The sequence below is a fragment of the Musca domestica genome, unplaced genomic scaffold, assembly GCF_030504385.1.
Source record: "Musca domestica strain aabys unplaced genomic scaffold, Musca_domestica.polishedcontigs.V.1.1 56, whole genome shotgun sequence".
NCBI lineage: Eukaryota > Metazoa > Arthropoda > Insecta > Diptera > Muscidae > Musca > Musca domestica.
In genome coordinates this window covers 2780262-2794984 of record NW_026712356.1, presented here as the reverse complement: position 1 = coordinate 2794984, position 14723 = coordinate 2780262, and the positions used below count along the sequence as shown (strand labels likewise).

The 14723-nt window shown below is 33.7% G+C and overlaps 1 protein-coding gene across 1 annotated transcript in view; it reads left to right on the top strand.

The window, feature by feature from the left end:
• The window catches only part of LOC101892710 (hornerin), a 201244-nt gene extending 189036 nt beyond the window's left edge, over positions 1-12208 (top strand). The window contains exon 18 of the mRNA XM_059128598.1: positions 4716-12208. Within this exon, the coding sequence (XP_058984581.1) occupies positions 4716-4728 (13 nt within the window). The 3' untranslated portion in view covers positions 4729-12208. The remainder of the gene's footprint in view (positions 1-4715) is intronic.
• The last annotated feature ends 2515 nt before the right edge of the window (positions 12209-14723 follow it).

Sequence of the window (14723 nt, the reverse complement as noted above, 5' to 3'; positions counted from 1 at the left end):
CTTGTTTTGTGTCTGTCTTTGTGTTGGAGGAGGAAATTCAATAGCTTTCCCCGAATTTAGTAACGTACAACCTCAGGAGTATTGTTTATCTCACTTCGCCCGCTCCCCACTTTTTCGCAAACAAGGCATGGTAACAGGAATATTTCTGGCGTTCAGTTGAAAAGTGAAATAAAATAATGTCTGTTGAAATATGCGCATTATTTTACATTTTGCAATGGCTTTCAAACAACACGTGTTGTTCGCTGGAGATTTTTTCTCATTGTTTTTGTGTTCGAATTCACCCTCCTCGCAAGTACGTAAGAAGGATGTTGTTAATTTGATAGCTTTCAAAAATTGAACATAATTTCCTGACTTTTGCCCTTAAAAATTGTTGCATCATTAAATTTGTATTTTGTTGGTGTATGGAGAGTTATAAAAGATAATAATTGTATAATCAAATAATATTGTTTCAATCTAAATATGAGGTTTTAAATTGTAGAATATATTTATGCGGTTTTGAAGATGCATTACACTGTTAGATAAATTTAATTTTTCTTTATAATTATAGGGAAAATCTGGCAGATTATAAAAGTCGATTTACAGAAAGAAGAAACGTGTATCGGTATTTTGAAGGTCTACATAGAAAAGTAATCGAAATAGAGGCGTTAAGTTCACCCCTCTTCTACACTTTTTTTTCATTTAAGCATAAAGATTCCTCGGAATCCGTATATTTTAACCCTATAGTGTATTCAACAATATTGCAGATAAAAATACGAGAAATATTTTGGGCCTCAAGCGAGGATCCTTTTAGCCCTTCTCTTAAATATGGTTAAAAACTCCCTTTAAACAGCAGGTCAAACTAATCTATGAAATTATTAGTTATTAACTTCTACTATGGGCCCTAGAAGACGTCAAAAGTCTAAATCTTACCTAAACGAGAGGAATTCATATATATTAAATTTTAGTATATATTAAAAGTAGTACTTTTTGTGAGTTTGTGAAAAAATCTCCAACAAAACTTCATTCTAGAACGATGCCTATAAAATCACAAAAGTTCTTCACAAAATTTCACTATAAGTCACCACACAATAGAAATATCTATATTTATTTTATACCAATAAAAATATTTGCATCAATTTTCTTTAACTTTTTTAACATTTAACAGTAAAATCTTTAGTACATAATTTTTTTTTAATGTAATTTTCATAAAAACCGTTATAAATAGATACATGATTTATTCTGAAATTTATAGTAAAATGTTGTGCAGAATATTTCTTCCTTTGACAACTTCCACCTCAAATGAAACTTAATGATACTTTCAGGCGCCTAGTCGAAAAAAGTCCGAGGAAAATTTTTTCAAAAAAAAAAGTAGGGAATTTTTTTTTTTTTTTTTTTTTTTTGTGGAAACAGTGGTGCAAAAATTTTTGTGACCTACAGTGAAAATAGAGATTACTTTTCTTTGATGACTTATAGCAACCTTTGATGAAGAATATTTTTGTCTTTGAAGTCTAGAATAAAGTTTTGTTGGAGATTTTTGCTCAACTCACATAAGGTACGGCTTCAAACCTAAAATGCCTTTTTAATATATACAGGGTGAAATGTAAAAACTGCAACCAACTTCAGACTGCTGTCACTTCGAGTCACTTGTCCGACAGCTGTTAAAATTATTCCAGTGACAACTCATTATATTGTTTACAAGCATACAAAAGCATTTTGGTTAGAATTTTTCCAGAAAAAAGTTATTCGTGATGGAATTCAAGAGTGATAGTGTGATTTCTTTATATTTGGCTAGAAAACCACAAGTGGCTATCGTTAGAGCACTCCAGCATTTAAATGTGTATAAATCTTGTGTGTCTCGTACCATCGCTCGTCACCGTGATACTGGTAGCGTAGCCCGACGAAAGAAAAGAGCAACATCAGCAGAAATGAAGGAGCGACTTAATCGAAACCCGGGTCGCAATGGCCGAAAAATGGCTCGCAAGCTGAACATATCGCAATATATTGAAAAATGAGCTCGGTTAGAAGCTATTGAAATTCCAAAAAGTGCAAGAACATACACCGCAACAGAAAGAAAATAGACTCAAAAGAGCTAAAGAGTAGCTTCGTTTGACCGAAAGTGGTGAATTTAGTTTTCTCCGAATTTAGTTTTCTCCGATGAGAAAACTTTCGTTGTCCAGCAGGTCAGCTGAAAATGTGCACCTTCGGATGGCCACTCAAGGGCCGGCCATAGTGATGGTATGGACGGCCATAACAGCCGATGGTCGCTCTCCGCTCGTAATAATTGACCGGGGCATCAGACTAAATGACGAATATTATCGCGAAAATATTCTGGAGGGTGTATTAAAGCCTTGGGCACGCAAACATTTTGTCCGCAGACCTTGGACATTCCAACAGGACTCAGCACCATCACACTCAGCACGCGCCACCCAAGAATGGTTACAAAATGAAGTTCCTCGCCTCATTTCCAGCGCACAATGGTCACCAAAATCTCCGGATACCAATCCGTTGGACTATTGCGTCTAGAATATTTTGGAAAGCAAGGTTGGCACTAAAAAATACCAAAGTGTCGATCTCCTCAAGCAAGCGCTTCGCCGGGATTGAACCAAAATATAGCAGAGCAACATTTATGGCGTTTGACTTTGTTGTCGTTTTTTTTTTTTTGTATATATGAATTCCTTACGTTTAAGTATTTAAGAATAAGTATTTCAGTACTTATAGTAGACAAATGTTTTTGTAGAATATTTTGACTTGCTACTATTTTGTTTAAAAGATGATTTAAAAAAAAAAAAACAGTAAAGAATGTCCTAAAGTCGGGCGGGGCCGATTTTATGATACCCTACACCACTTTGCTAATTTAGTTGAGCTCCACTTAATAATTAAAAGTTTTTATGGGAGAATTAATCATACACGTTATGATTATAATTATAATTTAAAATTCAAAGGACTAAATATGCCGAAGCATTTGTATCTTTTAAATTCGGACTTGTATTGCCCATTTGGTGCGAAATTAGTTTGAAATCGGATAAAAATATTTGGCATACTACCTTCTAGACTCAATTCGGTCGTATGTGCCAAATTCCATCCCATTTGGACAAATATTAGACGTTTGGTGCACAATAAATGGTAAATCGGACAAAGTTATATATGGGAGCTATATCCAAATCTGAACCATAAAATTTAGCAAAGGTATTTCTGAGCTGCATTTGATATATTTCCCCAAATATTGTTGTTACAGAGTGCATATTACGGCTGCGGATGGTAAAAATAACAAATCGGATGAACAATATATATGGGAGCTATAGCTATATCTGAACCGATTTCGATAAAATTTGGCATACTTATTTTCAGGCCTAATTTGGTTGTATGTGCAAAATTCCATACTATTCGGGCTGATATTACACGTTTGGTGCACAATAAAAGGCAAATCGGACGAAGATATATATGGGAGCTATATCTCAATTTTTACCGATTATCTCCAATTTCTATAGGGTTCGTCCTTGGGCCAAACAAATGTTGTTTGCAAAATTTCATCTCAATCGGATAATAAATGCGACCTGCTTTTTTTTCACAAGAATACATGGACAGACGGACGGACTGACATGCATAAATCAACTCAGAAAGTGATTCTATGCAGATCATCAAAAGGAACTATGGGTCTATCTCGTTTCCTTTTGCCTGTTACAAACAAATGCACAAAGACATAATACCCTGACCACCTTGTGGTGTAGGGTATAAAAACAGAAAAAACCCCTTTGTTGACTCAAGTTTCCGACCAAAATATTTATCGTATTTCTATCTGCTGTATTGCCGAATACACTGTATACCTAAAATTCACAGGTTTCAAGGAACTTGCCGCCAATATTTTGGTTACGTTTAGATATAAACTTGCAAAATACCGATGCACCTGTCTTCTCTTTAGCTCTATTTTCATAATCTGCTGAATTTTTCCCCGTAATTTTTTTTCGCATAGTGTTGCTAAATTGATTTTAAGAATGTTTAACAAAAAATATTTTCTTTGAGAAAAACACAAAATAACAAGTGGCCTCCACACTGTGAATAGTAAAGTAGCATTCATAATATTAAGATATCCCACCTTATCCTATTCCATTTCTTTTATGTATAACAGAAAATACTTATACTCTAATTCTGTTATGAATGGTATAAATTGTCCTGTTAAAGTCATTTTTATGCAATTTTACACAAATAATGTAACCTTCGTATTAAATTAATGCCAGTATCAATAAAACACAGTCCTCCCCTACGTTTTTTTATATTAGGTCCTCCAATATTATGCTTCGAATTTAAAATAGGACACTATAATTTCACCAGAACTGTTTTAAAATCCATTAAATCTAATCCATGATAAATTATTATTAAAACCACATAATTTAAATTGCTTTATAGAAAACACATTAGCTTATTATTCACACCTCTACCTTGCCACATCCCAAGCAGCACACAAATGTTAGTAGATCCTTAGAAAAAACCATTAATATTTTTTTTAATTTGTATTTGTTTTCGTTTTTTCTTCCATTAACAAAGAATTAATCTTTTCAGCAAATTATTAAAATAAATACTAACAACATAAACAAATAATATTTCAGCATAAATTAAATTCCATTTATTTATGCAGCAAAAACATTTATTAATTATGTATTTCAACATTTCTCATTTCCATTTTTTCTTCTTTTTTTCTTTTCTCTTCTTTCCTTGCTCTAATTTGGTCCATGGTACAGAGCACAATCGTAGGTGAAATGAGTACAGAATTGTGAGAATTAATGAATTTTAATTTGCAACAACCGGCCCCACAATTGGTACTTCCACCGCCTAAGCCGCCGCCCTTACTAAGGCCTCTTCAGCAGCAGCAGCAGCATCAGCCGCCGCCGCCACAACAGCAGCAGCATTATCATCAGCAACAACAGCACCCACCAGCAACGATGCTCCACATACCCATACAGGTGGCCACCATTAGCATACCAGATGTGGAGCAACAACAACAACAACCATCCCAACTACAGCCGAGCCAAATGCCACAGCATTTGTCGACCTATCAACTTCAAATTCAGCATGAAAATCAAGAAACATTGGCCGGCGTGCCCCCTCCCACGGTGTTTTGTAAGCGCTGGCTGCAACAGCATCAACAGTAATGAAATGGAAAATGAAGAAAAAAAAAATAGAAAATATCGTAAGAAACATGTAAATATTATCAAATGAAAAGAAAAAGAAAAATAAAATATACAGAAAAGGAAACAGGAAAGGAAACGTAAACTATTAGTCAGCAGGACGCAATACGATGTAAACACAAACGTTTTATTTTCATTTAAATGAATATCTTTTTTTCCTTCTGTAATGATGTTCTTTTCATCACTTGCTGCATTGGATGGAGGATATGCCAAGTCTGATATTTGGTTTGTAACTATTCGAAGAAAACAAAAGGGAAATATTTACTTCAAGTGTTCTTTGGTGAGCTCAATGTTTCAGTAAAGCTTAATGTTCACTCAGAGGAGAGATTTAAACTGACCTGTGAATATTGCGAATATTGAAGGGGTGTACCGGTATTACCCATCTCCAAACTCCATCTAAGTTTGATAATAACATAACGACGCCAAATCTGGACCAAATCGGTCGAAAGAGACATAGGGTCTAAAAGAGTTATTCCGATGAAGCACGTTTTGCCGATATCAAATGATATATAACCTCTGGTAGCTACATGGCTGAGAGTATAAAAAGTAAGCACAGGCTATAGTGGGGCGGGGCCAACCATTCGATATCCTACAACATTGAATGGAGATTCACTAAGAAGCATCCAGATATCTATAGCAAGTGTTGTACCTAATTGCTACTCTTTTCAAATGTTCATATATCTGGAACAATCGGTATTTGACAAATCCGACGTTCACATTGTCATGCACAAGTTTTAACTTGGATTTAGACCAAACCCACCCCCATGTCGTGTAAATGGGTATTCAAAGCAATATTTGAAAAATTAGGTTCCTCTATATGATGTCTGTGCCTCCAATATTTGGCTATTTTCACCAATAAAATCATCATCAATGTGAAGGTCAGATTTGCTCCTCTCATGTATTTGTGATCTCTGTAATTTTCGTATGTTTCCACACAAAACTGTGGAAAACAATTATCCGATAGCCATTTAAAATGCTTCAGCGCTATCCTAAACTATAACCTCAAAAACAATCCCACATCTGTTCGACCTTAGTCAAGAACACTAGGGCAACTGGAAAATCAAGACATTTTTTAGGTTTTTGGTCCATTTTAAATCTTAAATATAAGTTCGAACAATAATTGCGACCTGTACAGGGTGGGTTAAAAAAAACTGCAACAAAGTCAAACGCCATAATTATTACATTTTTTTAAATGTTATTGAATGAAAGCAAAAAAAGGTTCGGAAATAGCATCATTTTAGAATATGTATAGATTTGTTCGAATTGGTCAACTTTGGCACGAATTATGGCCTTCAAACGGCCAATGAAACCGTCACACGCTGCACAAATGTTTCTCTGCGGTATTTTGGCCCATTCCGGGCGAAGCGCTTGCTTGACGTGGTCGACACTTTGGCATTTTTTAGTGTCAACTTTGCTTTTCAAAATTCTCCAGACACAATAGTCCAACGGGTTGGTATCCAGTGATTTTGGTGGCCATTTTGCGCTGGAAATGAATTCAGGAACCTCATTTTGTAAACATTAATGGGTGCGCGCCCTGAGTACTGTTGGAATGCCCAAGGTCTACCGCCAAAATGTTTGCTTGCTCAAGGCTTTAATACACCCTCAGAATATTTTCGCGATATTATTCGGTATGTATTCTGATGCCACGGTCTATTAATACGAGCGGAGAGCGACCAACGGCTGCTATGGCGGCCCACACCATCACCATGGCCGGCGCTTGAGTTCTGATGGCCAACCGAAGGTGCATATTTTCAGCTGACCTCTTCGGCAAGTAAACACTATCATTTGTTTGTTTACAAACTGCTGGAAAACGAGTGTTTTTTCATCGGAGAAAACAAAATTCGGCAGTTCACCACTTTCGGCCAAGCGAAGCAACTCCTTAGCTCTTTTGAGTTTATTTTCTTTCTTTTGCGGAATAAATTCTTTCACTTTTTGGAATTTCAATGGCTTTACTCCGAGCTCGTTTTTCAATATTTGCCGTATGGAATATTGGAATATTGCGAATCAGCTCACTAACCATTTTTTCGGTCACTGCCACCCGAGTTTCGATGAAGTCGCTTCTTTACTTTTTGAACCATTTCTGTTTTATTCCGTCCACTACCGTGATGTCGGGCTACGCTACCAGTATCATGGTAATGAGCGATGGTACGATACACAAAAAGATTAATTCACATTTAAATGTTGGAGTGCTCTAACGATAGCCAAATTTAATTGGCTAATTGTAATGTTATTTTCCAGCCAAATTTAAAGAGATCACACTATCACACTTAAATTCCAGCACGAATAACTTTTTTTCTGGAAAATTCTTACCAAAAATGGATTACCCTATATCTTCAAAATTAAAATCTACTGACCGGTCAGAACGATTATCGCGAGCTATATTGTTTTGTTGTTTCAAACTGCTATTATTCGATTTCCTTGTTGGCGAATGCTTCATTAAGGCCAACATCACATTCAGTGCGTATAACATAAAAACTGAACAAAGAAAGCTACACACCGAATGAAACAAAAAAAAAGAACGTTTTAAGCGGAAGCAAATCTTTGTGTAGTAAGCGCAGAATTAAAATGAATGTAATGAACATTACTTGCAAACATCACGTTCTATGCTTTGTCTTCTAGTTTTTTTCTTTCTCTGTAAGAAATTAAAATATTTATTTGGTCTTAATGAAACATTTCTGGAGGAAATTTCTTTTGCTGGTGCTTTTTAATACTTTGAAAAAAAATGTTCAGTAGAGGATTTTGAACATTTTATTAAAGTTTGCAAGCAGTAGAAAGTCAAATAAGTTCTTAACATTTAAAATTGGGAATATATTCTTAAAATGAATAAAAGGAAATACTGTATTAAGAATAGTTTATAGGAGGTGTTCTAACTGTGTGGTAGACATAAATTATGACTATTATGATTTTCGAAATCAAATTTCGAGTTTCGAATTTAGTTTTTTTTTACAAAAATCTCGTCACATTCCTTTATACCGCAGCTGAATTTACATTATTTCACTTTGTTCCCGAGTACCCTCTATGTCTGAAAAGCCTGATTTTTTAATTTTACAGGAACTTTTAGGGTCATATTGCCATACATCAAAAGATACCAGTAAACCAAGAAAATGACACCCACATACCCACTACATTGCCAGTAGCAAAAAATAATAAAGTAATCCTATTCGATTTTATAAGTGTATTTATCACAGGCAAGTACCCGCTACTCCGTTAGTGAAAAGTCCATCTTAAAATGAACAATTTGTTCATTATTTGATGGACAAATTTTCCAAACAAAAGTTTATGCATCGTACTAATTATACCCTACACCACGAGGTGGTCAGGGTATTATGTCTTTGTGCATTTGTTTGTAACAGGTAAAAGGAAACGAGATAGACCCATAGTTCCCTTTGATGATCTGCATAGAATCACATTCTGAGTCGATTTATGCATGTCCGCATTTATTGTCCTATCCAGATGAAATTTTGCAAACATCATTTGTTTGGCCGAAGGACGAACCCTATTGAAATTGGAGATAATCGGTCAAAATTTAGGTATAGCTCTCATATATATCTTCGTCCTATTTGCCTTTTATTGTGCACCAAACGTGTAATATTAGCCCGGATCGTATGAAATTTTGCACATACAACCAAATTAGGCCTGAAAATAAGTATGCCAAATTTGATCGAAATCGGTTCAGATATAGCTATAGCTCCCATTTATATTGTTCATCCGATATGTTATTTTTGTCCTTCGCAGCCGTAATATGCACTCTGTTACAACAATATTTTGGGAAATATATCAAATACAGGCCAGAAATACATGTGCCAAATTTTATCGAGATCGGTTCAGATTTGGATATAGCACCCATATATAACTTCGTCCGATTTACCTTATATTGTGCACCAAACGTCTAATATTTGTCCAAATGGGATTAAATTTGGTACCTAGGATCGAATTTAGTCTAGAAGGTAGTATGTCAAATTTAGTGGAGATCGGTTCAGATATAGCTATAGCTTCCATATATACTGTTCATCCGATTTGTATTTGTTACCCACAGCCGTAATATGCCCTCCGTAGCATCAATATTTGGGGAAATATATCAAAAACAGCTCAGAAATATCTTTGCCAAATTTTATCGAGATCGGTTCAGATTTGGATATAGCTCCCATATATATCTTTATCGGATTTCAAATTAATTTTGCACCAAATGGGCAATACAACTCCGAATTTAAAAGATACAAATGTTTCGGCATATTTAGTCCTTTGAACTTTAAATTATAATTATAATCATAGCGTGTATGATTAAAATCTCCCATAAAAACTTTTAATTTTTATGCGGAGCTCTACTAAATTAGCAAAATGGTGTAGGGTATCATAAAGTCGGCCCCGCCCGTCTTTAAGACTTTCTTTACTTGTTTTTCAGCTGCACCAGTGCAATAACATTTTATTCATATTCAAGTTGTGCATTTTTGGAAAAGGTCTTTCGTTTTGAAGTTTCCCGAAGAGTATATTCCACTTCCAATTTTTCTGGCCAGAACTATTTCAAAGTCTTTACACAATAAAAAAAAGCCACAGCCATATCTAAATCGTAGAAACAAATAGTGACCTCAAGATCAGAGTTTAGGATTCAAGCTCTGCCCATTCACTCAATGGCTAATTTAATACCATTTAGTTCTTTTCGAAAAATTTAGTGCACATTCCAAAATCAACCTATTTCTCACACAACTATGCACAATGCAACATAGGACTCCATATCAAACTTCAGAATTCCAGTTCTAAACCAAGACCCAATCCCAAATTTATTACCATATCTTTCGTACAGTCATACAACGCATGTTTAAACTCATCTTTTCACTCCTCCCTAGACACCAATACTAACCCCAATACCAAATTTCAGAATTTCGGCCCTATCCCTTCACTCAATATCAAATTTATTACTATTTAGTACTTTTCGTACAAATATTGTCTAAAATTCCTAAACCACCTTCAGATTTCAATTTCGGATACCGTCATAGTCTTCGATACAAAAATTTCAGAATTTCATTACCAAATTTAGTACAATTTAATGCAATTATAAAAATCAGCACCTTCTCTCAACCATTAATACCAAAAGAGACTTCAATATCAAATTGCAGAATACTAAATTTTGTACCACTTAGTACTCTTCGAATAATTACAAATTTCCAAAACCACTTCCATATTTTAATCACAGACACCAACAGTGACATATATATCAAATTTTGGGATTCCAAGTCCATTCACGTTTTGGTACCATTTAGTACTTTTCGTACAATTTTAGTGTACTTTTCCAAACCACCGCCGAATCTCAAACACAGATACCAGCAAAATGCCAAATATAGTACCACTTAGGTACGAAAAATACACATAGCACATATTTCCAAAACCACCTCCATATCTCTGCTAAAGATCCAACTGTAATCTCAATATAACATTTTAATAAAAAAACTCTTTTCCATCATCCAATATTAAATTTTGTACAATTTAATACTTTTCGTACAAATATAGGAAGCATTAATCTAAGTATTAAATTTCTAAATTTTATCTCTATCCCATTACCTAGTACCAAATATAGTACCATTCAGTACTATTCCTATTCCTTCACATGAACAGCGACCCTAATACCAAATTTCGGATTTCAAAAACTATCTCTTCACCCAATACCAAATGTTTCCAAGTATAGAACTATTTTGTATTTTTCGTGCACATGTAGTACCCATTTACAAAACAACCTTTTTATCACAAACCTACCAGCAATAGGGACCCCAATATAAAATTCTAGCTTCATCCATTCACACTAATCAACAAACTGTTCCAAATCTAGTACCATTTAGTACAGTTCGCACACCTAGTACACATTTCCAAATCCACATTCACATATCAAACTTATTTTCCAGTGCACATAATACCAAATGGTACCATTTTAGAAATTTAGTACCGTTTCAGGACTTTTCGTAACCTTATAGTTCGAATTTTCAAAAACCCTTTCCGTTTGTACAATGCAAAGTATTAATTTTTAAGTAAATTTTGGTACTTGTCGTACTCTTTTAGTGCGAATTTCCGGAAAACACGGTCTTATTATCCTCCTACGCACCAAGGCTGACCTTCATGCAAAATTTCAAGATTCTAGCTTTGGCCGTTTCGTTTGGGCGTTGATTCTAGATCAGTCGGTCAGTTCATTATATTTGTCATTCCGTTTGTAACTCCTCGCAATATTCATACTAGACCCTACAAAGTATATATATTCTGGATCAGCGTAAAATTCTAAGACGATCTAAAGATGTCCGCCTGTCTGTCTTTTGTAATCACGCTATCTTTCGAACGAATTGAGATAGAATTTTGCATAAATGCTTAGTTTACCAGTAGGCAGGTTAAGTTCGTAAATGAGCCATGTCGGTTCACAATTTCGTATAGCCCCCATATAACAGTACCTCCCGATATCCGGAATTATTTCAAATTTCATATTTAAAATTCGTAATAGGTACTACAGCCTATGACAAACATTTTTGTATGCAGTTCCACGACTTCGTATAGCACCCCATATAACAGTAGCTCCCGGTATTTTGATGATTTCAGCAACATTATTCGCCGCAATCGTTTCAAATTTCGTATTGGGAGATCTTAATGGTTACTACAACCTATGGAAAAAATCGTATGCAGATCCACGTCTTCGTATAGCCCCTATATAACGGTACCTACCAATATTCAGTATTTTCATGATTTTTACGACATTATTTATCGGAATCATTTTAAATTTCATATTCAAAGTTCGAAATGGGTACTACAGCCTATGACAAAAACGTTTTCGTATAGTCAGTTTTCATTTAAGTGGTAGATTCCGGAAGTTTTTTGAAAATTTTCAAGGTCTTTCCAATTGGTGGAGGGTGTTAAAAGTTCGGCCCGGACGAAATTAACTGCTTTTTTACTTGTTCATTATTTTAGCCGTTCTTCTCAATTCTTCCGGGTTATAGGCGTGATTATTTCAAAGAGAGTATAACCTCCATCCCAATATAAAAGGTGTAAAATGTAAAAATACCGAAAACAAATTATTTTATTTAAAATTTAAGAGGCTTTTAAATAATTCACACTAATGATAAGATAAAAAATCAATGGTTGTATATAACTTTTAACTAAAAACACATTAAAAAAACGAATCAAAAAATATTAACTTAACAAACGTCCAAAGTATTGATATTTTTAGTAAGTAATAATTGAAAGCAAAATTAATGTATTTAATACTCAATTAAAAAATTAAGAAAATAAAATAAAATAATAACAAATAATATGTATTAATAGATTTAAGTAACAATAACAACATCAAAATTCACAGTATTTAAAACAAAATGAAGAAAAACTACTACATACTATGATTCATGAATATAATTTAAATTAATTATTATTACCACACTATATAGCATTAACGACAACAATAAATAATTTAACATTTTCACTTGATTCCTATTTAGAAACTCGGCAAGAAAAAAAAAATCACTCTATGTTGCATTGTACATACACATTAATCATATTAATTAATTATTAAACAAAAAACATCAACTATATTTAAAACAAAACCAAATTACATGTACGAAAGGTGTACGATTTGTGTGTGTATAGCAATTTCTTTTTTCAATTAAATCACATAAATATATTATTTATTATGCTTACAAAAGGAAAACTGCCATTTTTATTAATTTTTGATATAAATCAGCACAATATCTATGCAAAACATAATAATATTTGTATGTAACTGTTGTACTGCCACAGACACACACGATTTTACTGAGAGAAAAAATTCAATTCAACCAATAACGAATAGATTACATAAAAAATCACCTCCCTTTGGGAGATGACATCAATACATGTATTAATACCGATATAGCGTTTTACAAAATTTTTAAAATTTCAATTACATTATCCATCTATTTGTATGAACGTACATGTTTATTACATATACATATAAATAATAATTATTTATAAAAACAAAAAAAAAAACGAAACCAACAACCATGATAAGATTTTATGATATTTAAATGTCATTTTTATTAAATGAGAACCGCTATTGTAAGTCAGCTGAAAATAAAACGGATAATTAATTAACATTAACGATTATTAAATAAAAACAAACATTCATTTTTTATACGAAAAAAAAACTACTTTATTTTATTTATTTAAAGGGAAGCAAATGAACTGTTTAGTAAGTATAATTGAAATCCAATTATGTGATAGCGAAATATAATATGACACTAGCTACAGGAACCATTTAATGAGGAAAAAATTTGAGAATATGCGGTAAAACACGAAGACATTCTTTAATTAAAAGTAAAAACAAGTTAAAAAGTATCAGCCGGTTTAGCCGACAGATACCCTCAGCCAATTTTCGATTATTTAAATATATTTTGACTTCTGTTATGTTTAATTAAATTTTCGCCCTTCTATGGAAAGAAATGGCCCAATATTGTCCATTTCGTATCGGACATAAAAAGTCTATATATATATAAATCAATTGTTGTTTGTTGGTAACGGAATCAGTTGAAAACGGCTGGACCGTTTTGCATAATGTTTTGTACAAACGTTCGTCATACCCCGAGTTAGGTTTTTAAAGAAAAAAATATTGACCACGCCTCCTTTTACGCCCACTATTACGATTTATCTAAAATCTTTATATTTGCCAAAATAGTGAAGAAATCGGTTTGAGAATTATTACACGAGACGCTGTTGGCTTTCCATCCAACCCTAAGTACTTATTTAGGGGCTGAAGAACGTGCCTACTTTTAAATCTATCTCTCTATATGTAAAAGAAAGTTGTGTTAGTTACTACTCTTATAACATAAAGACCGCCGGTCTGATTTTAACGATTTAGACAAATTCGGAATTGCCTCTTGGCAGAAAAGAATAAAATCAAAAAAAAAAAACAGTAAAGAAAGTCTTCAAGTCGGGCGGGGCCGACTTTATGACACCCTACTCCACTCTGCTAATTAAGTAGAGCTCCACATAACAATTAAAAGTTTTTATGGGAGAATTCAATCATACACGCTATGATTATAATTATAATTTAAAGTTCAAAGGACTAAATATGCCGAAGCATTTGTATCTTTTATATTCGGAATTGTATTGCCCATTTGGTGCACAATTAATTTGAAATCGGATAAAGATATATATGGGAGCTATATCCAAATCTGAACCGATCTCGATAAAATTTGGCAAAGATATTTCTGAGCTGTATTTGATATATTTTCCTGAATATCATTGTTACGGAGTGCATATTACGGTTGTGGGTAACAAATGTAACAAATCGGATGAATAATATATATGGAAGCTATAGCTATATCTGAACCGATCTTCACCAAATTTGACATACTAGCTTCTGGACTCAATTCGGTCGTAAGTGCCAAATTCCATCCCATTTGGACAAATATTAGACGTTTGGTGCAAAATAAAAGGTAAATCGGACGAAGTTATATATGGTATATATATCCAAATCTGAACCGATCTCGATAAAATTTAGCAAAGGTATTTCTGAGCTGCATTTGATATATTTCCCCAAATATTGTTGTTACAGAGTGC